Source organism: Carettochelys insculpta, chromosome 4, assembly GCF_033958435.1.
Source record: "Carettochelys insculpta isolate YL-2023 chromosome 4, ASM3395843v1, whole genome shotgun sequence".
Lineage (NCBI taxonomy): Eukaryota > Metazoa > Chordata > Testudines > Carettochelyidae > Carettochelys > Carettochelys insculpta.
Window position 1 is genome coordinate 128,776,853 of NC_134140.1, and position 24,757 is coordinate 128,801,609.

A 24,757-nucleotide genomic window follows, 5' to 3' on the forward strand; every position below is an offset into this window, starting at 1 on the left:
GAGGCACTGAATATTCATTTCAGTGCCTCATTAGAATTCTCTGATTTGGCCATTAGCATGGCCCTTTTGAAATTTTGGCAAAGTGTAGACACAGCCTATGTGATTATCCAGCTGGCCAGAGATGGTCTGGTCTTGGAACAAGCAGTACCATGATGCTCCCTTGTTTTCCCTGGTTGCCAAGGCAGCATTCAACCTTCCTCCTCTACTGCTGGCCAGAAAAGGCTCCTTTGTTGACAAAACCCGTGGAGCATGCAGATTCCCAAGGCGTTCTTTTGACAATAAATCAACAGAATGTGGCACTTTTGTCAACAGTGTTCTGCCCCCACCCCCATGAGGCGACATGAAAAGACCTGTTGACAGAAAGCCAGTCTGGACGTTCTAGGGGGCCTTCTCCTGACAGACAGCACCGGGCAGCAACCTTATCAGCTGTGCTTGGCTGTTCTGTCAAGAGAGGGCCGGGCAGTCTGGCTGCTATTTGTTGCCAGAGCGGATCCCTCTTTCGATCCACTTTGCAGTCTGGCCACAATCTGTCGACAGAAGTTTTGATGGAAGATATATTCTGACAGTAGCTTCTGTTGTTAGATCGCTGTAGTGTAGATATAGCCAGTGAGACTGTACTGGTACTGCATCCACTGCAATCATGGGGAGCAAGGGAAATGAGAATGAAGAGAACAGGGAATAAGGGATTTCTCTCTGGTTGACCCATGCCTAATTAGAATAGCCTTGAAGCTATCACCTTCCAGACTCCTTGTAAGAACCCCCCTCTCTTGACTGTAGCTTTCCCCCATAATTACTATCTCAGGGGAAGAAAGAGAGGCTGAATAAGAATCACTCAGAAACAGAACAAAGACAATCCTCTCCCTGTGTATTCAGAGACAGGAGGGAGTAGAAAGAACTGCAACAGTTTGCTTTTGAAGTTAGCTGGCTTGGTTACTTTTCTTTGTAAGGCTTGCAGATGTTACAATGATAAGCATAACATCCGGGCAGGTAAAGAAGTCCTTCAGGCCTGAAGCCAGCGTAGACCGAAAGCATGTGTACTATGAAAGAGAGAGAGGTTGCTTAGTGGTGGAGCAGAGTTGAGACTTAAAGGATTATAACTTGTTGGTTTCAGTTCAGTGCTGGCCCTCATCTTAGGATGTGACAGCTCAGTGGTAATTGTTGGACTCTGCTTTCTTGTGCCTTTCTGTTCAGGGGGAACAAACTCTTCTGAGCCAAAGACCTTTTTTACCTGAGATGTCGGGTCTGCACATACGTTGTGGGTATGATTGGAGATGCTGGAAAAGAAACTGTAGTATCTGAAACAATTGCAAAAGAAGCATTTGCTGAAGACTCTATGGTGCTGTTGCTTGGGAAGTGACTGTTTTGTATATTTATGCCCAAATCCTCCACGTTTCTTGATTGGTGTATTTTTCACAATTACATTTCTTCCCAGCAATCCAGTAGGTTTGAATGTGAGATGGAAACCACTATGCCCATGTCGGACCCATACCAATGGGAATAAAATACAATCCTGATGGAAATCCAAGTGCAAACTGTGAAGTAAAAATTTAGAGCAAGTATATATGACATCTTCTCAATTCTTCTCATCTTCTCAAAAAAGGAGAACAGTTCACTTGTCATGGGACTGGAAAGCTAGTCTAAAGTTACATATACCCTTTAGTTAGGCAGTTCACCCTGCTCTCCTGCTGCTCATAAATAAAACCATACCTTTTGGATTTCTCTACTGCAGTACAATTTACACTTTTAATGGAAGTGGAATATTTTTATTGATGATAAAAGATTTATTTGGGTCTTGGAAAACCTAGGAACATGCCTGGAAGCATCAGTTTCAGGAGCTGCCCCTTGTCTGTGTGAACCTTTACAAGCCAACAGACTCGTAATGATAGAGTGGTAATGTTCATACCCTACCCTCCTTCTGTAACACAGTGGGTGTTGTGAGTATGTTTCTTGACTGAGCTCCTGGCTAGTACCATCAACTGCTCCTTTATGTATTTGTTTTTCAAAATGTGAAAGTATCATGGTGTAGCCACGAGCTTAAATGTAGAACAAGTGGCTATTTATGACTTTTGAGTTTGCAATGAAATACCAGTGAAATTCCATCCTCTTGTCACATGAAGAACAAAGCAATCCATTGTGATGACATTTTGCTTTGGTTTTTTACTGTGAATGTCAAAAACAGACGTACAGGTTTAATGAGAGTCTTCCTGATTTTTTTCCTACATTGCTGGACTTTTGAGGGAGTATGTGTCGTCACTTCCATGCTAGTTCAAGCTACAACGTGAATTTGGCCCCTAGTTTGATGCCTGTCCCCACACAGAAATCTGTATCTAAGACTGAGAAGCACTTTATGCTCCAGCTGTCCAGGGAGCAGGGGAGGTATGCTGCTGGAGTGCTGTTGATGCACAAACCTTTCAAATGGTGGGGATGCAGCAACTTGAGTTACAACCACACATCAGCTGCTAATCCAGTCACTCTGTGAAGTTAGTGAAATCATTCTGTGTCACTTCAATGTCATTGTGCCATCTGTTTGCTCTCACTCAAGCTAGGCAGCTTCAGCAGCAAGAGTATGAGTTAACTCACTGATACCTGGGGCTGGAAGGCAAGTCCTCCGAACTCGTGGGTAATTTGTAAACATTCCTTTGGGCTGTTTTCACTTTAGCTGAGATGACAGCAAGTATGAGCTACTACCTCTCTAGTCCAGCTCTCTGGTCTGCCACCATATAGGGTCCACCATGATTTTAGTTAGCTGGATGTCCACTTACAACGGATGTGGCCAAGTTTCCCGTGGTCCCATGAAGTTTGTTTGCAACCACCAATCCTGGCTCTCGATGTTTAGATGTAATTTACTCCAAATGTCTTCTAAGAGATCAGTAAGCAGTGGAACTATTGGTAATGCTGCTAGACAATATTGACCTCCTGAGGTTTGGCAAATTTTGTGGTTTGGTGCAGGTTGAGTCCTGAGAGTGATGGACTGGAGAGGTTAAACCTGAACTTCAATAAAATAGAGAGAGTTTTTAACATCTTAAATTTGTTTCCACTCTTAGATGTTTAAGCACCACATTCACAATACTTTGTCTTCTCTTGCAGAGAATAGCTCAGTGTTTAATGAGACAACAGCAGCATCAGTTGATTGGCTGACCAGTTCTGCTGAGAAGGTAAGGCTCTGTTGGCACTTTGAGGTTTTTGTGCAGTCAGTTTCATCGGTGATGGGAATCTGGTAAAAGAAAAGGGCTGCTTGGTGTAATTCAGTCCCACAGGCGTCAGAGAGTGTTTACATTTGCAGCACTTTCTTTGCTGAGGAGAGCTGTGCCCTGAGGAAAGCTATCCCACAGTACAGGTATCTGCATTTTGATGATGGATCCAATGGTAATGGGGGAGGGGAGATGATCACAGGGCATCCTAAGTCTCTGCACAGCCCCCTCTTCCCAAACACTGATCAGCTCCAGTAGTTCAACATTGCTCCAAGCCAGAGTAATCATTTGCTACACGGAGAAACCACTGTCACATGAACAGCTAGGTGACCATTTGCCAAGAAAACAGGAAGGGGAGTTTCAAAGTGCCCAGGACTTTACAGGGCAGGGTGAATGTCTGCTTATCTGGCATCCTAGCAGCAACGTTGCTGGTCAGAGTGGTCACCTAGGCCCTCTGGGATATCCTCTGGTGGCTAAAAACTCTGTAAACAGAAAGAACATGTCTTCACTTGTGTGTCACTGCAAAAGCATTGCCAGTAAGAGCTATAGGCCTCTCTTTTTGAGGTGCAGCTTCTGAGTTCCGCCTCAAGAAGTTATTGGCATAGATGCATCTCCTTTTGTTGCACAAAAAGCGACTTTTTGCACTTTAAATGCATGGCCGAAGAGAGCTATACAGGAAAGCAGGCACCAATTGAACAGCCCACTAAGGTTTTTATGTGTTTTGACTTAGATTGGCACCTCTGCACTACAGACTCTTTTTCTCCAAACATGAATTCAAAATAGAGGAACAGTTTCTTCGCAACATTCTAGTCCCATTGCAAAGAGCCAGAGAGGGAGTTATTGCTCTGTTTATTAAAATAACCAAATCACAGCCCCATACTGGGTGATTACTCCTACGCTGGCTTTCTTGTCTTGGTGTGGGAACATATGATGCATAACCTGCTGCTTGTGACCATGGTCTTGCCTGAAGAAAAGTGGCACCGATGGCAGTGAGCTCTTACCCTCTCCCATTCTCTCCCATAACTGTGATGCCCAGATCCAGCCGTTTACAGCTATATTAAGTATTTCTCTTACTTGGGCTACGTCTACACGTGCCCCAAACTTCGAAATGGCCATGCAAATGGCCATTTCGAAGTTTACTAATGAAGCGCTGAAATGCATATTCAGCGCTTCATTAGCATGCGGGCGGCAGCGGCGCTTCGAAATTGACGAGCCTTGCCGCCGTGCGGCGCGTCCAGACGGGGCTCCTTTTCGAAAGGACGCCACCTTCTTCGAAGTCCCCTTATTCCCATGAGCTCACGGGAATAAGGGGACTTCGAAGTAGGTGGCGTGCTTTCGAAAAGGAGCCCCGTCTGGACGCGCCGCGCGGCGGCAAGGCTCATCAATTTCGAAGCGCCGCTGCCGCCCGCATGCTAATGAAGCGCTGAATATGCATTTCAGCGCTTCATTAGTAAACTTTGAAATGGCCATTTGCATGGCCATTTCGAAGTTTGGGGCACGTGTAGACACAGCCCTGTAGTGTCATTTGTGCATCATCATGTGGTATGTGGCTTGCTCACGGAGAGATGCTCAATTCTTTCAGCAGCTGTCAGCCCCTAGCTATGCACACATACCTTTCTGTCCGCACTATTTTACAAAATATAATTCTGTATATCCCCGAAATCTGAAATGCTAGTGGGGCTCATGAGATACGTGCAGACTTGAAGAGTTTGACCGGGATGTTGTCATGTCGCATCCCTCTTCCCTGCTCTTGTTCGTTTAGATCTTAAAAGTTTTAGGGCTAAGAGGTTGTCTGTGATGTTTCTTGGTGCTGTGCTCTCTAATACTGCTATAGAAGTAGTTTGGATACTAGTGGTACCTTTTGCCTAATGGGTGGTATGATGCTGTTCCATGTGGAAATGCTGCAGTCGTGTGTGTTAGTTGCAGACAGACCCCATCCTTGCAATTGTGTGGGCCGGCACTTGAGACCAGTGGACTCCCTGTGGCTGGAGGGACCTTTCCACACACATTTGATAAGGGCCGTAGCTACAAACAGGTTAATGTGGACCACGGTACTAGTTCTCCCATTACAAACTCCTGTTTTTAATGCTTTTATTATTATCTGCAACTAACACAGGGCACAAGGGAGCTCCCACAGAAGGCAAACTTTTGAAAGAGATGGAGAAAAAAGAAAATAGAATTTTGTGGTTTCAAACTTTTGTTTGATTTTCCCGAATGAAAAATAACTTGGATTTTTGAGCAGGACATATTACCTAAGAATGCAGAGCAGCTAGCTGGACTTCCTTTATTATTATTATTTATATTGTATGGGGCACCTGGAGGTCTCCACTGAACCTGAGGCTCTGCCCTGCACTTTATAAATGCCTAATAAGAATCAATCCCTCCCCTGAGGTGTTTACAGTCGAAACAGACGAAACATAGAGTATAGGGAGAGGAGCAGGTAAGCATCCGAGTGACTTGCTCAAAGTTACCCAGTAGATTAAAAGCAGAGCCAAAAAATAAAGGCTAGGTCACCTGATTTCTGATTCACTTGCCCTGTGCAGGGGACGGCACTGCCTTTTCTGAGCCTCCTTTTAGTGTTCTGTGATGTTGTTACAGTGCCTGTGTGCAGTGACTGTGGTCATTCAGCAGCTGAGTTCTGCTCCTTCACTGGGACTAAAGATCAGGTCCTAATTGTTCAGCTTCCCTTCAATGATGCTGCTAAAACTGATGAGCTGCCCCAAGAGCTGGTACAATACGACCTGTCAAGGCTTTGGTGGCTACCTGTCAGGAAGAGAACACCCATTGTTACTTCAGTTTCATTAACAAGAGCAGCTCTTCTTGCTATTTGTGGCATTTGCATTTGACTGTCAGTCTTGGGGAAAGGCTGGAGAAGTGCATAAGGAGACAGCGACTGACTAAATTAGGGGGATGAAAACATAAAGCCCATTTCAGAACACAAAGCCAGTGAAAATAAGCCAGCAGGTCATATTTCCAGATGTTCTTCAGTGGGATGATTCTGGCACCAGATATCCCTTGCCCTTAATGCCTCGTGTACTAACATCCTTCAGAGCCGGAGGTGTTCCCTTCAGAGCCGATCAGCATCTCTCCGAAGTCACAGGCGGTGAGACACATCCACTGCCATCTCCCCATGGGAGCTGAATAAGCGGCTGCTGTAGCATTTCCAGCCTCGGGAGTCAGATGCTGGACACAGAGATTTAATACCTCTTCCCTTGCACATGGAAGTGTAGAGAAATAATGCTGGGACTGACTGCCTCTGTGGGCCCTTGGACAAGGTAAAGAGGTGGGCTTGGCTTCATAGGCCTGTAAGGGGCTGGGCCTAGGGCAGTCAGCCCATAATGTTGTTCAGACCGTGGCACTGGTCACGGCCACCCCCGTCTTCAGAGTTGCACAGAGCAGCGCTGCCACAGCACTTCAAAGGGTCTGGAGCTCTTTGAAATGCCAGGCCCTGGTGCAGCTTCCTCATTGCCCCTCCCTCAACCCCCTGGTCAGTGGGCCTGCAGGACGAGCAAGCTGTGGCCTTTTCAGTGTTTTTCTCCAAACACCAAGACTCTATTATTTTAGAGCAAAACAAAGCATTGCGGAGCGGGGGGAAGAAGATGTTAAGAACGGGAAGAGCAGTCTTATTATAAATCCTTCTAGACATTTAGCCAGGGAAGCAAATGTGCTGAATCTTCAAATGCACAGTGACACAGGGAAGTAGCTGCAAGAAGTGCCCTGAAGCTGACGTCCCACTTACATCGGAAACTGGCAGCTCTCATATATCCGCTTGTGCAGAACCCGTACCAACATGCTCCCACGGAACACCGGCCATGGTGCAAGGCATCCTGCTGGGCGGCATGTTGTGCTTTTGGCGCTGGCGGGCTCGTCTCAAAGCTGGCAAAGAAACCTCTAATAAGACATTGTGATCCTTCAGGTAAAGACAGTGCATCTGAGTAACATCTATTTTAAATCTGTAAGCGGGCTCTGGGACTTCAAAGTACGGAGCCCTTCAGTGTACCTGTCAATTTCAAATGTGCCGCCTCTTGAGTGATTTAGTTAATGGCAAGTGCTTCTGACATTTGGTGTTTCTTATTTTAATAACGTAGGAAAAGGATCACAAGGAAGCCTTTTTTTTTTCCTTCGTATCTCTGGAAATTTGAACCCTCATTTGCTTTGAAACATTCAATTAAGGGTCTGTGATTGTTCATTCCATAAAGTCTTTGGGGAGTCCAAGATCTCATGGTTTAATCCTCCAAAATATAAATTCAAAATCAGCATGTGGGAGGCTGGCATCCAAGCTCAAAGCAGGATCAATCCCAAATAAATCGTCCCAGTCAGGGCCTTGTCAAGCCAGGACTTAAACCTCTAGGGATGGATATTCCATCACCTCCCTAGGTAACTTATTCCATTGCTTCATCACCCTCCTGGTGAAATAGTTTTTCCTAATATCCGAACTAGACCTCTCCCACTGCAACTTGAGACCAGTGCGCCTCATTCTGTCATCTCTCAGAACTGAAAATAGCCTCTCTCCATCCTCTCTGCAATCCCCCTTCAGGAAATTGAAGGCTACTATCAAGTCCCACCTCACTCTTCTCTTCTGTAGACTAAATAAGCCAAAATCCCTCAGCCTATCCTCATAAATCATATGCTCCAGCCCCCAATCATTTTTGATGCCCTCTGCTGGACTCTCTCCAATGCATCCACATCCTTTTTATAATGGGGGCCCAGAATGGGACACAATAGTTCAGATGTGGCCTCTCCAGTGTCGAATAAAGGGAAATAATCACTTCTCTAGATCTGCCAGCAATGCCCCTACTAATGCAGCCCAAAATGCTGTTACCCTCCTTGGCTACAAGGGCACATTATTGACCCATGTCCAGCTTCTCATCCACTGTAATGCCCAGGTCCTTTTCTGAATAACTTCTGCTTAGCCAGTTAACCCTCAACCTGTAGCAGTTGCATGCCCGATGTATACTGATGCATGTTTTTAGGTGCATGAACTACTGACAAACACATACTATGGTTATGTGTGTATCATCCAACAGTAGGTATCTCTGGGTCTCAACTTATCTGCTTTAGAAGTATCTCCAAGGTTACTAGTACAATTTTGTCTATCCCCTAGTTCAGCATCCCTCTTCTAAGCAACTGATTTTTTTCCCCCTGATTTCTTGTGTGGTTGCTTTAGGGCAAATCATTATCCTGTATCTCCTATTTCAATCTAAAACCGTTGTGACTAGTATGGCAATCAACACCATCTAACATTCCTGTAACTCAAAAGATTAATGGTGGTCTTTTGACAGGAGTTTGTATATTAGTGTTTCACTGCTTCTGTTATAGTCTGTTTCCTCCATTTGTTTGTTTTTTAATGCAGGACTGGTGCAGAAAACATGATTTTTGAAATAGGAAAATGTGTAAATTCCCCGCTCCCCTGGAATTGACAGGGAGTCTGGGGATAGGTGTACCTACCTGACATTATTTTAATTTTATTTAACACTTTATTTTGAGTAGACAGTGTCCCTTTAAACATACTTATTTATCTTCAGTTTTCTCTGATGATGCACATGCACATTTTGTATTCTTCATTCCTTTTGCATTCATATTTTTGTCTCCTCACTGCCTTGACATTGCTGGGAATTAGAGAGAGGAGAACTCCGTAAATTCTGAGTATTAGATTAAAACATAATATTGTAAGAAATACAATTTGTACTTAAAAGGTCAGTATAGTCTCCTCAGTTCCTTGTGGTGTTAGTCTGAAAAAAGATCTGTTGTTTATTTGAATCCCTGTGTACACAATAAAGATTTGCACACATGCAGAATTTTTTTTCCCAATGCTACGATAAATAAGGGCCCAGTTCAAGTCCTGTAGAAGTTAGTGGAAATATTTGAGTCCCAGGTGAACTGGTGCTTTAAAAACATTCCTGCAGGGCATGCCTTCAGACTCAGTGGGGAAACATTCCATTACTGTGCTTTTCTAATGGTCTTGAAAAAGGAAAGTCAAATTGTGTCTTGTATATTGGCACTAAATCCATGCAGGTTTTTGTGTGGTACAGCAGAGTTGACTATAAGGGTGTGTCTCAGCTATATCTAAAAGAGGCAAGCTTATTCTGTCAGATGTTCGGTAGCTCTGCTTGGAGGAAGAATGCCAGAGATTGATTTACACTTTTTTTTTTTTTTGGCAAATTTAGGTAAACTTATTTTTATGTTCAAATTGTCAATGTTAATTAAACCAAAGCCAGGGAAATCAGATATCACCTTTTCTTAAAGGAAATGGCTATTTTATTGTCAGCGGTTTTCGGAGTAACAGCATTAAAATGAGTTGTACTGTAATGCTCAGATTGCTTGATTATTCCCAGTACAAAGTCTGGTAAGGGAATTGTTTTGCAGTTCTGTCCTTTGCAATGTAGCATGATTACAGAGATATGCATTTTGTGGTGGAGTTTGATGTTCTGTGGCCACTTTGTGCTCTGCAGTTACTGGTAAACTGAGGGCAGCTATGAAATATATACCAGGACCCCAGAAATGAATTACAGCTTTCTTTTCAACCTATGGCCAGGAATCTCTGAAGGCTATCCTGTTAGGTTACCAGTAGGGCTACATATTATCCAGAATTAATCATACCTATTCCCATTAGAGTAGCATTAGAGTAGCACAACAAACTTCTACCCAGGCCAATAGAATATGAGAATTTTGTGGAGCTGATCCTTGTAACTCAGAGGGATCTGAGCTGCTGCTGTTCAAAGCTGGTTCAAGTGAAACTGTCCTATCAAACCACAAGAATAGGATTGGATTAGGTTAGGCAGGCAGGGAAACTAGAGCGCATGAAATCTGCGTGTGGCAAGTGGGTGTTGGGCCAGCTGTTCCACCTGCACATGGGAACGCTGCATGTTGTTTCCAGTGTGGTCAGGCAGTCCACAAGGAAGCTGGACAATGATTGGTAGGTTGGGGTGGCCCTGCCAGTGGCAACAGAAGCAGCTCTCATCCCCTGGAGAAGACAGGGATGAAAGGATCTTCTAGCGGAAGAGGTTTGTATCGTTGGTTGGTATCACGGACCTGCACTTTCAATTTAAAAATCTGCGAGGAATAATGCTTTGACTTCTGGTTCTACAAGAAGCTATATTGTGGGGGATGCAACAGAGTCTGTAATTCAGAGAAATGAAGTTCCAGTCCAACACATACCATATAGAAAGAGTTTAGCATTTCCGTTGCTCCTTCTTTAGCATGCACTCTGCTGCCCAGTTTCTGTTAACCCGCTACTTGGTAAATAGGCACGTAAGCTGCCTGCAGCAGCAGTGACGCTCGTCCTAAGGCTATAACATTGTAACTCTTGACTCTCTGCTGCAGTTGCTGTTTTAGTGATGAACAGTGGTAATATGTATGAAACAGAGCCCAGCCTCATGGGATTTCTCTTTGCTCTTTAGTATAACAACACTATTGACTGGGCATCTTTGACAAAGAAGGAGTGTTGGAAATACGGAGGCTACCTCATGGGCAACAACTGCAAATATGTCCCTGACATCACCCTCATGTCGTTCATCCTCTTCTTTGGCACCTACACCTGCTCCATGGCCCTGAAGAAATTCAAAACCAGCCGCTATTTCCCAACCACCGTAAGTATCCCTTTTCCTCAGAATAAGGCATTTCCTTATTCCTTCAGAGTACGTACCACATTCTTGTTTGCGTCCCATCCTTTTGCAGTAGATACAGCGCAGATGAACACCACTATGTGGGGTGCCCACCCTGAAACCATCCTATTTGTTGATGAACTTGAATTAGGCAACTCACTTACTTTTCAGCTCTAACCTTTGGAACGTTTTTGGAGGGCAAAAGTGAGACCAAAGAATTGAAAACCGACTGGAGCCTGTAGTGAAATAAGGCTGAAAGAGGCAAGAATTCCTAGCTGAGGTGCACTGCGATACAATTGATTGGTGCAAATCTCATCAAAGTGTTTGCTTCCGGTAATAAGAATTCAGCAATGCAGAGTCCTTAACTTATACAGGAACGAGCTTCCAGCAGTGTGCTGATCATAAAGTTGAGTGCTGCTCTTACTGCGTGACCTGTTGATTGACAGTCTCCTGCATGTTCTGCCTGAACTTACAGAGAGAAATCACTTTTATAAAGTGATGCAAAGCTGCAGGACAAACATAAGTAAGGTGCTTTTGTGTCTGTTCAAAAAGAAGTTATCTTAACAGAGTAAAAGTCCAGTGCCTCCTGGTGCCCTAGAAGTAAATCTATGTATCTAGAATATGGAAACAGATATTAAGATTGCAAATTTCAAATGCTCAGAAATTAAAATATGAAAAAGTTACGGTCTTAAAATAGTGTTGCATCAGCCAGGATGCATTTCCCGTATATTTTATGCCATGCACTTCGGAGCATAAATTTTACTGACTATTTTAGAGTCTCCTCTACGAACAGCCTTAGTTAGTCGGAATCTTTCCATTGACTTAAACAAGTTTTGGATTAGGCTGCTTTTCCCAGATTCTGCTACCTTTACTTCATAAATAATTCTTGTAAAATCAGTGCTGTGGCTGGAAGAGTAAGGAAAAAGTAAATAAGTGTAACAATGGCAGAAGATGCTTTTGGAAAATAAAACTCTAAGAAGCAATACAACAACAGGTACACAAATAGATGTATGAACACGAATGAAAATAGCTCATGTTCTCAAAGCAATGTTTGCTCTGGGCCTTGTTTTACATCTTAACAGCCCTAGATACTGAAGTGCTCTCTCTGTAAGTCAAGCACAGCATGGGCTAGTACAGGAGAGTTATAAAATATCCTCACCATGCAAATGTGCCTCTATTTAGTCAGCAGAAGTCGATCCATTAAAAGCTGTACCTCACCCACTTTGTTTCTCTCTGCTTAGCATAGTCCTTTTAGGATTTTCTGTGTATCTAAATACTTAGTTGGATTGAGAGACTAGTTCATTCTCCATATGTAGCTGATCTTCAGCCACTTGGCCATTTCAAGGGCCTCTAACAGTAGCGACAGCGGCACTTGGGCTGTCTCAGCAGCAGGGTTCTCTCTAATTTTTTCCATCTGGGTGGAATAAATTTTACGTGCACCAAGGCATGACAGGTGTGCAGCACCATAGAAACACATGCTGGTGGCTGTGTGCGGTCTGGTAATCAGCTGTGCAGCACCCGATTCTCTTCTGGGTGGCCCCCCCAAGCACTCAGTTTACGGGGAACGCTGCTCAGCAGTCCTAGGGAAACAACATGGCATCCATTTGGCTAAAGGGCTAAGGACCAAATTTCTGTCTTATGAAGAAAGCCTTGGGTCTACGGTCTTTGAGCTAAAGATTTCTTCTCCTATCTGAGGTGGATTTTTCGAGCCCGACAGATACAGATACAATAATGTTAGTGCAGATTGGAACTTTTCTCTTTGTTCTGAAGGCAAACAGGGAGATATATGATGTGTGTAGTGATGTTTCAGTAATGCAGCTCTTACCCACCTCTCTTGCCACTACAGACTCCTAGCCAATCAGTACCTAACCATGGTGGACCAGCCAAAGCAGTTTGTTCCGGTGGATCACAATGACAGCTCTCCAAGGCGAGAGGGGTTGTGGAAAAAGTTCAACTCCTTTCCTGTTGGGAACCCAGTTGGCAATATTTTGGACAATATTGTTCCCCCTCCTCAACAGCTAACCCTAATTTCCTCAGAGCAAAAACTTTTTTTTTTCTTTTTTTTTTTAAAAAGGCACTCGTTTCAGGTTTCTGTACATAATGAAACATTTTTCCCTTCTCTGAGAACCCCCCTGTGGCACTCTGACTGCAATAGGATTTATGGAACAGTGATGTTTATGCTCCTGCAGACTGAAATTGAACTTTTATTATTTTTAATGAAAAGAAAACAAATTCTACCCTGGCTGGACTATAGGTCAGTTTATCTGTAACCACGAGGGGCTGGGGCCCTGAGAGGAAGAACGCCAAGAGGTTGACATGATACTATATAAAAAGCTCAATAGGCTCTGGCTAGTTAAAGTTCAAGTTCACCAGATTGTCAGCTGGGAAAACTGTCACAGCCGTGTGGATTTCAATGGAGTTATAACCAATGACAGGGGTTGAGGATCTGCCCCCACTTCAGTTTTATGCTCCATTTATGACTTTAACCCCATAAAAAAGAAACATCAGGATGTGACTTCTCAAAACTCTTCACCATATGGTGCCACACCTATACTGAAGTCTTGTTTGCACCTGTCTTTTGAATTCACATCTCTCATCTCCCCATGTGACTCCCGTGATGGCTGTTTGCATGACTGATGTGAAATCTTGAATTCTTCCTTGCTTCATGGTTTCTTATTTAAAGACCCCAACGCCTTGCAAAATGGGCTATGTTAAAAATTGCTCAAGGAATCAGTGTTGCTCAATCTCTTGATTTTTATCTTGTGACCTGTGATCACAGAGGAAACTCAGCTTTCATTGGGGGGGGTGGGGAAGTAAGTTTCCAGCCCTGGTGGTAGAAATAAAAGCTTTAAAACATGACCCCCATTCCCCTCCCCCCAAAAAAATCAAACCCCAGAGGACTAATAAAATAGCCCAATATTTTTGTTGAATATTTCATTAGTTTGGAGAGATCTGACTTCATGATTTGGAACCCTTTGGGTTGCCAATACTGAGAGTGATCTTGAGATCCACTTAATATGGTTATATGAGACTGTGTGAGCAGACTGTACAACTGTACCTTACATGTGCACACACTCCTCTGGCACACACATAGAAACAAAGTTATGGCCCACCCATGCCAGTAGCAAGTCAGTCCGAACATTTTAGTTCAACCTGTTTGCAAGCTCAGTTCTTACTGGTGGTTTTAACATGCGAGGGTGGCAGTATTTGTAACACCGTCGCACTCAAGTGCGAGAGAGTTTCTCTCTTTGACACCTAGAACAGAAGACATTCCTTTACTTGTAGACAGAGCGCACTTGATACAGAAAATTATTGAGCTACGTTAGAAATGAAACACTGCGTTGAAGGTTTTTATGACTCCCTAAGGCACCCATAAAGGAAAGAATCCATACTCAGTTTTTCTCTGTTTTACATTAAACATGCACAAGGGCTTTCCTGAATCAGGGCTTACAGCTGCACTTGAAATGATTGTGATCTGTCCTGTAGACTTGCCAGCTTGCTTATTGGCAGGTTTACAAAATGCCCACAGGACTACGGGACCAGAGGGGTAACAGACTTACCAAGCAATGGAAACTGAAGATGTTGACTGGCAAACATCTAGACAAAACCTGCAGTTGGTGAATTGAAACTCTTCTGAGACTGGATGCAGCTGTAAACTGAGTCTGTCCTGGAAAATCCATTTCTTCTCTTCTGGAGGTTCTTCTGTACCTGGCAGTCCAGGAACATGAGCTGTCACAGTTAGGTTTCTCTAGCAGGACAGTGTTCTTAAAATTTAACTTTGAGGGTGGGTATTGGCATTGATCTGTATGACACAGGGCAGGTAACGTGAAGCAGAGTTAACATGCTGCATATAAACTGACAGAGCTCCTTGTGTTTCACTCAGGCATACAGAAGGTACACTTAGTCACATTTTTCCTCCTTATCAAGGATTGGCTTTCTGCAGTTTAATATTGCTTACAAACTGAGAAACAGCACTAGAAACACACCATCCAAAGACCTGTGATGGGCTTCAAACATCCCGATTAGTCTCAGCCACTGGCTTTTGTGTCTCATATTGAGATCTGACAAATAATTCTGAAGCTGACAAATAATCCTAACAGCATACCACAAAAAGTCTTACTATGGGCACAAACACCCTTATTAATCTCAGGCTGTATTTGCCCTGTGGACTGATTTCGGGATACCAAGGCATCCCAAAATAGTAACTCTGCATCTAATAAGTGTGCCTGGTTTTTCAAAATATTTTTTGAAATACCAAGAGCACTATTTTGGCATCTCTCCACCCCTCATTGTGAAGGAGTAAGGGATGCCTTGAAATAGCTCAGTATTTTGAACACAGCAACAAATCCCGAAATAATGTATTTAAAAATTGACTTGCAATAGGATACACAATTTGTACAGTGCAAATTGCATATCTTATTTCATGGTAAGGGCAGAGTGTAAACACAGCCTCAGTGACTATCTTGCATGTAATTTGGCGAGCGATTCAGAGATCTGTGGCCGGTCTTCTCCCACCACATCTTGTTTCAAACACATCTCATCTTACCTAAGCTGCCTCTTATTTTAATAAGAGGCTCATTTTTCTTGATAGAGTTACATCAGAGCTTTTTCAGAATCCTTTCCTGTGGAGCTGTGTCTGTATGATGGAGATTGTTGGCCTATATAGAATTAGATTATCGGTGAGATTGCATGGGAGAATTTTTGCAGGAGAACTCTGCAACAGAAGTAATTTTTCCTGGGTGGGGTGGAGTTCAGTTTAGGCCTAATTGTTTGGCCTTCAGACAATGTAATAAAGTAGCAAAGCACTTTTTTTTTTTTTTTTTTTTTTAAATCACATCAGCTCATGCAACAGGCGCCTTTTGTCCCTACAGAAAGAGAAATATAACCCCTGAATTGCCACCGAATACAAGAATATTGCATTGAATTTAGATAGTTGCTGTTGGTACCAGCCACTGTTACAATGTCACCTTCTGTTTCAGGCCAGGAAGCTCATTAGTGACTTTGCCATTATCTTGTCGATTCTGATCTTCTGTGGATTAGATGCCCTCGTAGGTGTGGATACACCGAAACTAATTGTGCCAAGTGAATTCAAGGTAAGCAACTGTGATTTCTCAACAGGTGACTATTATTTTGCTCTGTGGGATCTGTTACATTTTGCCATTTCTATCTTACTTCTGTGAAATTACCAGCCATTAGACTAAAAATAATAATAATTAAAAAAGTAAGCTATCCAGAATGGAGTGTATGGGTGAGCTAGTTAAAAAGCAGTTTATTTAATACAGGTTGAACCTCTCTAATCTGGCACTCTCTGGCCCAGCATGATTTTTAGCTAGCCAGATGAGAACTTATCATGGGCATTGCCAAGTTCTAGTGGTCCCATAAAGTTTGTTTCCCGCCACTAGTCCTTTCTCTCTGTGTTCTGTGCTGTTGTTTAGCCATAATTTTACTCCTACATATCTTCCAAGAGCCCAGTAAGCAGTGGAAGTGTTGATAATATGCTTGACAATATTGCCCTCTCATGGTTTGGCAAATTCTCTTGTTTGGCATAGGTGAGGACCTGAGGGTGCTGGACTAGAGAGGTTAAACTGACAGTGAGAATTTATATAATCTCAATTTACATTGTGTCATTTGGCTGAAATATCTTCTAAAATGCAGTGCCAAATCCTTAACTGAGGTCTGGATCCTGCCAACATGCTCATGTTCAGTGGCACCTTATTCCATGATTTCAGTGGCTGAAATCTGTTTTAGGCTTACTTGTACCAGTGAGCCTTCCCTCACTCATGCAGTTTCAGTAGTTTCAATCCGTGAACGTGCTTGCAAGTGAAAGAAAAGCTGCACATCCTGGGCTCCCAGGGCTACCTGAAGAGAGTGCTGCTACTCAGCATGAACGAGGATGGCAGAATCTGACCCTTGGTAACCAGTTCCGGGTTAAAACTTTAGCTGATGTCTGTGTGCAGGAAGAATGGATCCCAATGGGTCAGTGTCCTCAATAATTTTCCTTTAGTCGGCTTGGCAGGTCCATGTTTGGGCCCTTCTGTGGCCTGGGTAGATTTGCTTTGGTTGGGGTGAGGGGGTTAATATGTGGCCACTCTGATGTCTCTTTCTCGCTTTCTCTTGAAGCCAACCAGCCCCAACCGAGGCTGGTTTGTCCCCCCATTTGGCGGGAACCCCTGGTGGGTATACCTTGCAGCAGCCATCCCTGCACTACTGGTGACCATTCTCATCTTCATGGACCAGCAAATCACAGCAGTCATCGTCAACAGAAAAGAACACAAGCTGAAGGTCAGTGCCAGGTACCATGTCTGAGTGTCAAAAATTCAAGTGTATCTTCAGTGTGCTGGATGGCTAGAGAGCCGATGGTGGTAATGGGCATCTGCTCCCTTAGAAATGCTAGGATTGGTGTTTCATTACAGCATCTATTTTGTTCTAGCACGGGTCGTTAGTTGAAAGCGAAGCCACCACTTCAGCTTGAATGCTACATGATTCCTCAAATGAGGTTTGTTGTTAAGGCAAAAAAAGTGGGCTGGATCCTGATGTTTTTTGCTCCGTCACAATTTCTTTTGCCTTCAGCAGATGCTCTTTGAGTAAGACTGGACTAAATCCTGGTGACTAGATTTGTGGCCATCCCCAAAGGCTCCCATGTAAGCGGTGCACAGAAGGCGTAAAGCCAGCATGATGATGGCAAGCCAGGTACTCCTCTTACAGTCAAAGTAGGGGCTGTGTCAACGCATGACAGCCACGCTGCACTTTTGCTTGGCTTGCAAAGAGGTCTGTAGGGAGCTACTCTGATCACAGCAAATTAGAGCAGCCTTATGTTGTGAACAGATACTTTTGCTTACACCCACCTTTGATTTTCCTATATGTGAATAACCAGACACCTTAAAAAAGCCCTTGGGGTTGAGATGTACGTGGTAGAAACACAAATGAGGATTCCTGCCCGCATGCAGTGCCAGTTAGACAAGCGTGCAGAACTTGCTCCATCTCAAGAATTGGGGCTTAAAAGGGTGTGAGTAGCCCCAGAGATGGGGGATTAGTTTTCTCTGGAACTGGGCAGCTGCCAGGGCCTGCTTGCAAGCTGCAATAAAAAGGGCGCTCAGCCTGAAGCACTTGCTAATCTGTTTCTTCAAGCCCCATCACAGATGCTTGGTCTGAGTGAAAGCTATGGGGGGCTGTGCCCTGCAGCGTGTACTGAGATGCACAACCAGGGGCTCAAAATGAGGGGACTGTTAATTGGACTCTGAAAGGATCCTGAGTGAGCCAAACTCCCACCAGGAACACAGATTGCTCAGGAGTGGGGGTTCCTGGAGGGTGGTGGAGGAGGTGGCATAAGAGATTCAAAGATACTGAGCCTCTGACCTGGGCTAAGGGCTGTCTGAATGGGCTTTCACCATGTTGTCTGTAGCATTGCCAGGACCTGCCATTCATCCCTCTGACGCACTCCAGACTCTGACATCAAAAGGCACCTCAGAGGTGGGGCTTCTGCCCGAGCGGCTGCACTGCTGCTTTTCGGAGCTTGATTCAATATCCTCTTGTACTTTGCCAGCAAGAAACACAGCCGTGAATCAATGCCAATGCCAAGCTGATCCCTCAGGAGAGATTTGTGACCCAGGGTGGTCTGTGGTGTTGCTTCTAAACTGCTGCTCGCTTTACAGGGCTTGTGCCCCACTGCTCACCTCACCAAAAGGCTCAGCACTCTCTCTCGCTCCCCTATTCTCAGCTGCCCCTCCCCATAGAAGCCCTGGGACAACCTCTGTTTATTGCTGCAGCCTTTCAGGGGAAAAAGCTCTGTTTGGTGGTGGGTGGCTTTCTCATGTATCTTCACAGGATGCTGGAGACTGCACCATCCATCTTGTTTCTTAAGAACCTGCCAGAGAAGGCTACAATTTGTCCCCCCACCCACGCACACACTGCCCCAGATTCCCAGGGTCGTGTGAGGAACGGGTCCAGGAATAACCTGACTCTGCTGTCTCATGGGGCAGAGGGAAAGGAGAACATGCCTGCCCCACCAAAGTGGCTGTTACACTAAGCCCAGAAAGCTACACACGACGTCTTCTGGGTTGCTGCTGCTTTTCTTGGGGAGCAGCCGCTGGCAGAAGGGACTCTCCAGCTTCCCATGGCCCTGTGTGTGTGTGATAAGCAGAGGGCAGGGATTAGATTTCAAGCCAAATCTTGGCGCCCTCTATCCTCCCAAACTCAGAAAATCCTACAGATGGAAGGGATGTTGAATAGTAAAAGAGAGGAAGCCGTGCTAGTCTATTCACTATCGAAACAAAAAGCAGTCAAGTAGCCCTTTAAAGACTAGCAAAATAGTTTATTAGGTGAGCTTTCGTGGGACAGACCCACTTCTTCAGACCATAGCCAGACCAGAACAGACTCAATATTTAAGTCTCAAATATTTAAGACTCAAAATATTGAGTCTGTTCTGGTCTGGCTATGGTCTGAAGCAGTGGGTCTGTCCCACGAAAGCTCACCTAATAAACTGTTCTGCTAGCCTTTAAAGTGCTACTTGACTGCTTTTTGTTTTGATGGAAGGGATGGTGGGACACTGGTTCTCCCCTGTGATTACAAGGAGGCACTGGGCCCACCAAGAGATGGCAAAAACATGTCCATCCAGTAGGACCGCCTGGTGAGGTGGGGGCACAGCTTGATGCTCTCCTGGCAGGTTGAGGATGGGTGCTGTGGCCCGGAAGGCACTGAAGGCTAGACCTGCCTCTTGTGCCCATGTCCCTGCCCTTTCCAGGAGCGTGGATGTTGGAGAGGCACCTGGAATCCTACAAGCTGGCTCAGTGTGAGTGGCTTCAAGACCCAGTATAGATAGTGCCCTTGTACAGTTCTAATCAATGTGCCCTCTGATCTCTTCCACCCAAGGGGGAATCATATTTTTCATGTGCACTGAGGCAGGTATGAAGGCGCACCATCAATAGAAACAGACAACCTAGCTATGGGTGCTCTGCTGACCAGTGGGGCAGTGTTTGAATTTCTCCCGAGCAGCTGTGCAGGGAACATTGGCTCTACTTATTTTGTCTGACCTCCCCACCTGACCATTTCAGATGGGGAGATGATGATGCAAATTAAAAGAGCAGTGTCTAGAATCCAGAGGATATTGCTGGAGCTGATTTTTGCTTCGATAGTTTTTATTTTTATTACTCCATAAGGGTAAGGGTTTTTCTTAGCTTATCAAAATGGGCAAAGTTCTTGTAGGTTGGACAAGCCCCTGTTCATATATTTAATAATCGGGCAAAGAAATCACTGATCAATAGCTGTAAGCACTATACAAAACAAGGTTTGTTTTTATAACCATGACACCTGGGCGAACTCAGCATGTGAGTAAGAAGCTAGACCTTGAAGACGTTAAGGTGATGAGATAGTGAGGTATGCCCACTTTAGACTGGAAATGCCAACAGGCAAACCCCAGAGCAACAGCTGATTCTCTCTCTTTCTCCTCTCCCCCCTCCCATAGACTGCAAGGAAAGAAATGGAAGAGATTTTAATTAGATACAAAAAGAAAGGTATCCTCAAATGCCCTTTCGTAAAAGTTCTTCAAAGAAGCACTTTGTAGTAACAAATATGGTACACAATGTTTTTGTTTTAAATAAACTCTCTAAACTGGCCCTTTCCAGGTTGTCACGTTCTCCTAAGTTTTGTCTGCCCTGCAATATTAAATAGTATTGAGTTCCTATGAAAAAATTCTCTATTCTCCCATCCAATCTTTTTAAAATGCCTCTTGCCCTGCAGAAAGGAAGACTAATGCACAGTAAGACCTATTTTGGAGTCATTATTTAGGTGTGACCCTAATGAATAATATAATTACCATTTTGTGGTAATGACTGGCATTGTTTCTCAGCACCTGATGATTTAAAACCTGAAAATGACCTCAAAGAGTGAGGGAGAATAACAGGGCGAATGGTGTTTTTGATTTGTTTTTTAAAGTTGGTCTTAGTTTGCGATCTGGATCAAGAAATGCTGGCTGGCTGACTGCTGAGATGGGCATCAAATATGTCTGGTCCCCTTATTTCTTTAGCAAGGTTGATATCAGTTTGTCTTATTCCAGGCCATCGGTGTATTCTTTTTTCTGCACACTGTGTCCAAATGCCCTTCTTTAATATTAATTAGAAAAACACAATAAAAAGAAAGTGACAATGGAGCAGCAATGAGCTACAAACAGCTTTCTGGAAGATCCACCAAATGGTAGAATCTGTGGCCATGTGCCTTCTTACTGGTGTGTCGGGGCTGTGTGTGTGTGTGCGTGTGCACGCGCACGCGCTTATTTCCTTACCACATACAACTGGGTGACTTGAGTACTGCTTTTCTGCAGCCTCCATTTCAGAGAGTATCTCTCGTCACCAGCCTGGCATTTGCGCTGCTTCACAAACTTAGCTGTTTTATCTCCATTAGCAGGGAGCCTGGGGAAGGCAGTGGATGACTGGAAAGGAAGGATAACCACCTCTCTTCCTGAGAATTAATGTACAGTATTGACCATCCAGACTCTTTGGTTTCATGTAAATTTCCCTGTGAAGTTGGTATTTATGAAATGATGTACTCTCTCCTGGGAACCTGTTAAAATCCTTCCACTAAATCAAAGGGAAAGTTGGGGTGATTGCCCTGTCTCTGAAAGAGACCCCTTTGTTCTGGCTATTGCTAGGACACATCCCTGAGGCTTATTAAAGTACCTCTGAAAGGCTAATATTTGTCTCTGGATTGTACCTAATGGGCAGGTATTAAAAAATAAAACCTGCCAAGGAAGAATTCCTTCCATCTCCCTCTGCAAAGTCATCACCTCCCCGCCAACTTCAGTTCAGTTTATACGCGCTGACGGCTGTTCTACTAGCAACCGACTGTGTATTTTTTCAGTAACACAGTACAATAAACGTTTGACTAAAGTGCTGCTTAATGTAAAAAATTATTTCCTGCTTCCTTTGTTATGGTTATAGGAACATGTTTTTATTTAAATAGCAGGGACAAAAAACGTCATGCATTTGCAGTCCGTCTCTGCAGCAAACATGGCCCTCGTACATAAAATCAGTTGGCAGGCTACAGGGAGTGAGGAGACAGTGTTTCTGGGAGTACCTTGTTACAAAGTTGGCAGCACCTGACTGACTAGCAGACTGAATTTTACTGGTCTGTTAGTCCAGGTAAAGTGGTGCACAATGGACCGTATTCAGGTCTTGGCAGGTAACCTGACTGGATAGAACATCCCTAAGCAGGTCTGATTCACCAGATGCAGCTAATAAACTCAAATGTAACAGCTTTTAAAACATCTAGTCTTTAGAACATGAAACTTTGCAGAGCCTGTTCTTAATAATGTACCCTCCTTTCCTGTCTTCCCATTATGGTTCAGGGATTTGGAGTTTTCTCTGTGCTCCTCTCAGTGGCAGAGAGGAGAAGAATGTATAGGATTCCAGAGGTACCTTTTTAGGCTGCTTGCTCTTTCTATATGCCAGTAATTTTCTCAAGTTCCATTACCAAAGCCATTTCATCCCATTATTAGAAGAACAGATGCTGAGATTTTAAAACAGCCCAGAGAATTTAGGCACCATTCTCCCTTTAAAATTACCTGATCTCCTAAACAGCTTTGAAAATCTCCACACCCCTACACTTGTCTGAAGGTTGTTCATAAAGTTCTGCATTGCCTATTTATGAAGTCAGCATTGCCCCACGGCAGTCACTAAAATCCTGCACTTGTTTCCTTTTCTGAGTACCGGCTGTCTGATACCACAGTGTGATAACTGAGGGTAAACCTTGACTTTTGGCCCTATTTGACTTTGATAACCCTTCTAGCTGAGGCGTGTTGTCAGGTAGATACCAGTAAGTCAGTATGTTGATTCTTAGTAAGTTCTTAGCACTAATGCTAGGCTGTGGACGGGGTTTATTAAGGTTTACCTGGAGTTTTTAAAGTTGTCTGATGTCCAGCCTGTTGCTTAAAGTAGCTGAGGTTTACCTCACAGGAAAAGACTCTGTCATAGTTGATAAGGTCAAATGAAGGGGGCTTTGCAAGGAGTAAGGATTTACATTATACAGACGGATGTGTGGAATTCATATTATGAATAAATTATCTCCTCCCTAAAGAACTATGGCCTTTAAAAGTGCTGAACATCCTCAAAGGGGGGCGGTGGGTGCTTTGTGAATCAGAGTATAGGAGCCCATGTTTCCAGCCAGAGGATGATTTTGGGTCTTTGTTTAAATGGTAGATTTCAAGTCACTTCATTTCTACAGCTACTTACTCTGCATTGCATTCGCCTTCATACTGATGATGACTAGACCCATATGCTCAAGCCGCATATAACTGCTGGCGTTCTGTTGCATAGGGAAATGCCCTGTTGCAACTGGGTCTGTAGGATGGCAGTTAACTCTCCCTTTTTATGCAATTGCTTCACGTACTTCCATGTTCTGTTCTTGCCATAACAATCTCATGGGGTACAAAGGGACCAGTCTGTTTTCTAAGACGCTACTGCAGGAACCTTGGGCATGCGATTTACCAGTCAACAGATTATCTAGCAACAGTCAACTATAAAAGTAGCACTATACAATGCTGTTTTGGAGGATTACCCTTCTCTGTTACTATTAAAAAGGGTATATTTACCAAATGAAAGTCTAAACAGACTAGAGCCGCTTTGAAATAACCTGCAAGATTAGACTGAAGAAATAGATATCTATTTTAATATGTGCACATAATATTGTTTAGAGAGTTTAAATTCATGCCAAGATCCATTGGTGCCTCGAGTCTGATTTTTGCTGGTTTGTATTACTTTCTACAGCTATTCTCAACCCATCATTTGATTTGAATAATACCCTTTGTATGAAGTTATTTTGCTGGCCGGTGGGCTTGAATGCCATAAGTTTCACCTCTTCTCTACCCCTCATCTAGTATATGGGCATGTTATGTATATATGGTGATCATTTTAATTACTGACAAACTTTTGGCAGTTTTCATCTGTTCCTGAATTGCTCACGAGCTGCCTACTCCCTTGACTTGTTAAGTCACTCATCACTGTAATATATGCCTATGTGCAGCAGCTGCATTGCTAATTCAGCCTATAAAGGTCATCAGATCATACTCTGGTAAATTCTGATCAAAATGATTTGTGTGTCATTACCGTCAGCCCAGAGCTACGAGAAGGTCCTGGTGTTCTGAAATGTTAATGATGATTAGCCTGAATGCTACAATGTACCTGTCTCCCTCCACAGAAAGGTGCTGGCTATCATCTGGATTTGTTTTGGGTGGCTGTTCTGATGATTGTATGTTCCTTCATGGCCCTGCCCTGGTATGTTGCTGCTACTGTTATCTCCATTGCTCACATTGATAGCTTGAAGATGGAGACCGAGACCTCAGCACCTGGAGAACAGCCCAAGTTTCTGGGAGTGAGGTACGGCAGATCAAAAGCGGCCTTGCAAAGATCAGTGTATGTTTTAAGTGATCTCATACCAAAGGCAGGACGACTTGGGGGGAGTAGATGTCAAACTTGCAGCACCTTTTCAGTTCAGATGAGATTCTTTAGCACTCTCCAGTCCTCACTGGGGTTCATCTGCTTTGAAGTTTGTATTGGGTAGACCTACTTCACTGTGTTTCGCAAAAAGGAAAGAAAAAAAAAGTTGCCTTAAATCTTAAGGGTGGGGGTGGGGAGAAGGGGACATGAAACTTTTTTAATAAATATTTTTAATTGCTTTGTGAATGAACTTTGTAGCCTGAGATTTCAAAGCTGATTGGGAGACTGGGCCACAACTCCCAGAGCAGCGTGGGTGTATTTCCTGCTTAGCTTTGAAAAGCTGTGCTGTACGGAGAGAAGCAGGCTTCCTGAGGCTTGCAAAGTGGACAGTGTCATTACAGATTATTTTGTAACTGGAAGTTAGACAAACATACATGAACAAGTACAGGGCCAAAAATTCAAAATTTGAGGTGTCTGGAACAACTAGCGCTACCTCATCAGGCACTTAAATGCAATATTTAGGTGCCTAGGCTGGGTG

The 24,757-nt window shown here is 43.9% G+C and overlaps 1 protein-coding gene across 8 annotated transcripts in view; it reads left to right on the plus strand.

Moving 5' to 3' along the window:
• SLC4A4 (solute carrier family 4 member 4) overlaps positions 1-24,757 on the plus strand; it is a 245,757-nt gene that overhangs the window by 194,330 nt on the left and 26,670 nt on the right. For 7 of the 8 annotated variants that reach the window (XM_074993785.1, XM_074993786.1, XM_074993792.1 and 4 more), the window contains 5 exons: positions 3,088-3,155; positions 10,592-10,780; positions 15,775-15,888; positions 16,916-17,077; positions 23,981-24,159. In XM_074993785.1, the coding sequence (XP_074849886.1) occupies positions 3,088-3,155; positions 10,592-10,780; positions 15,775-15,888; positions 16,916-17,077; positions 23,981-24,159 (712 nt within the window). The remainder of the gene's footprint in view (positions 1-3,087; positions 3,156-10,591; positions 10,781-15,774; positions 15,889-16,915; positions 17,078-23,980; positions 24,160-24,757) is intronic. The other variant, XM_074993788.1, reaches the window with a different exon arrangement.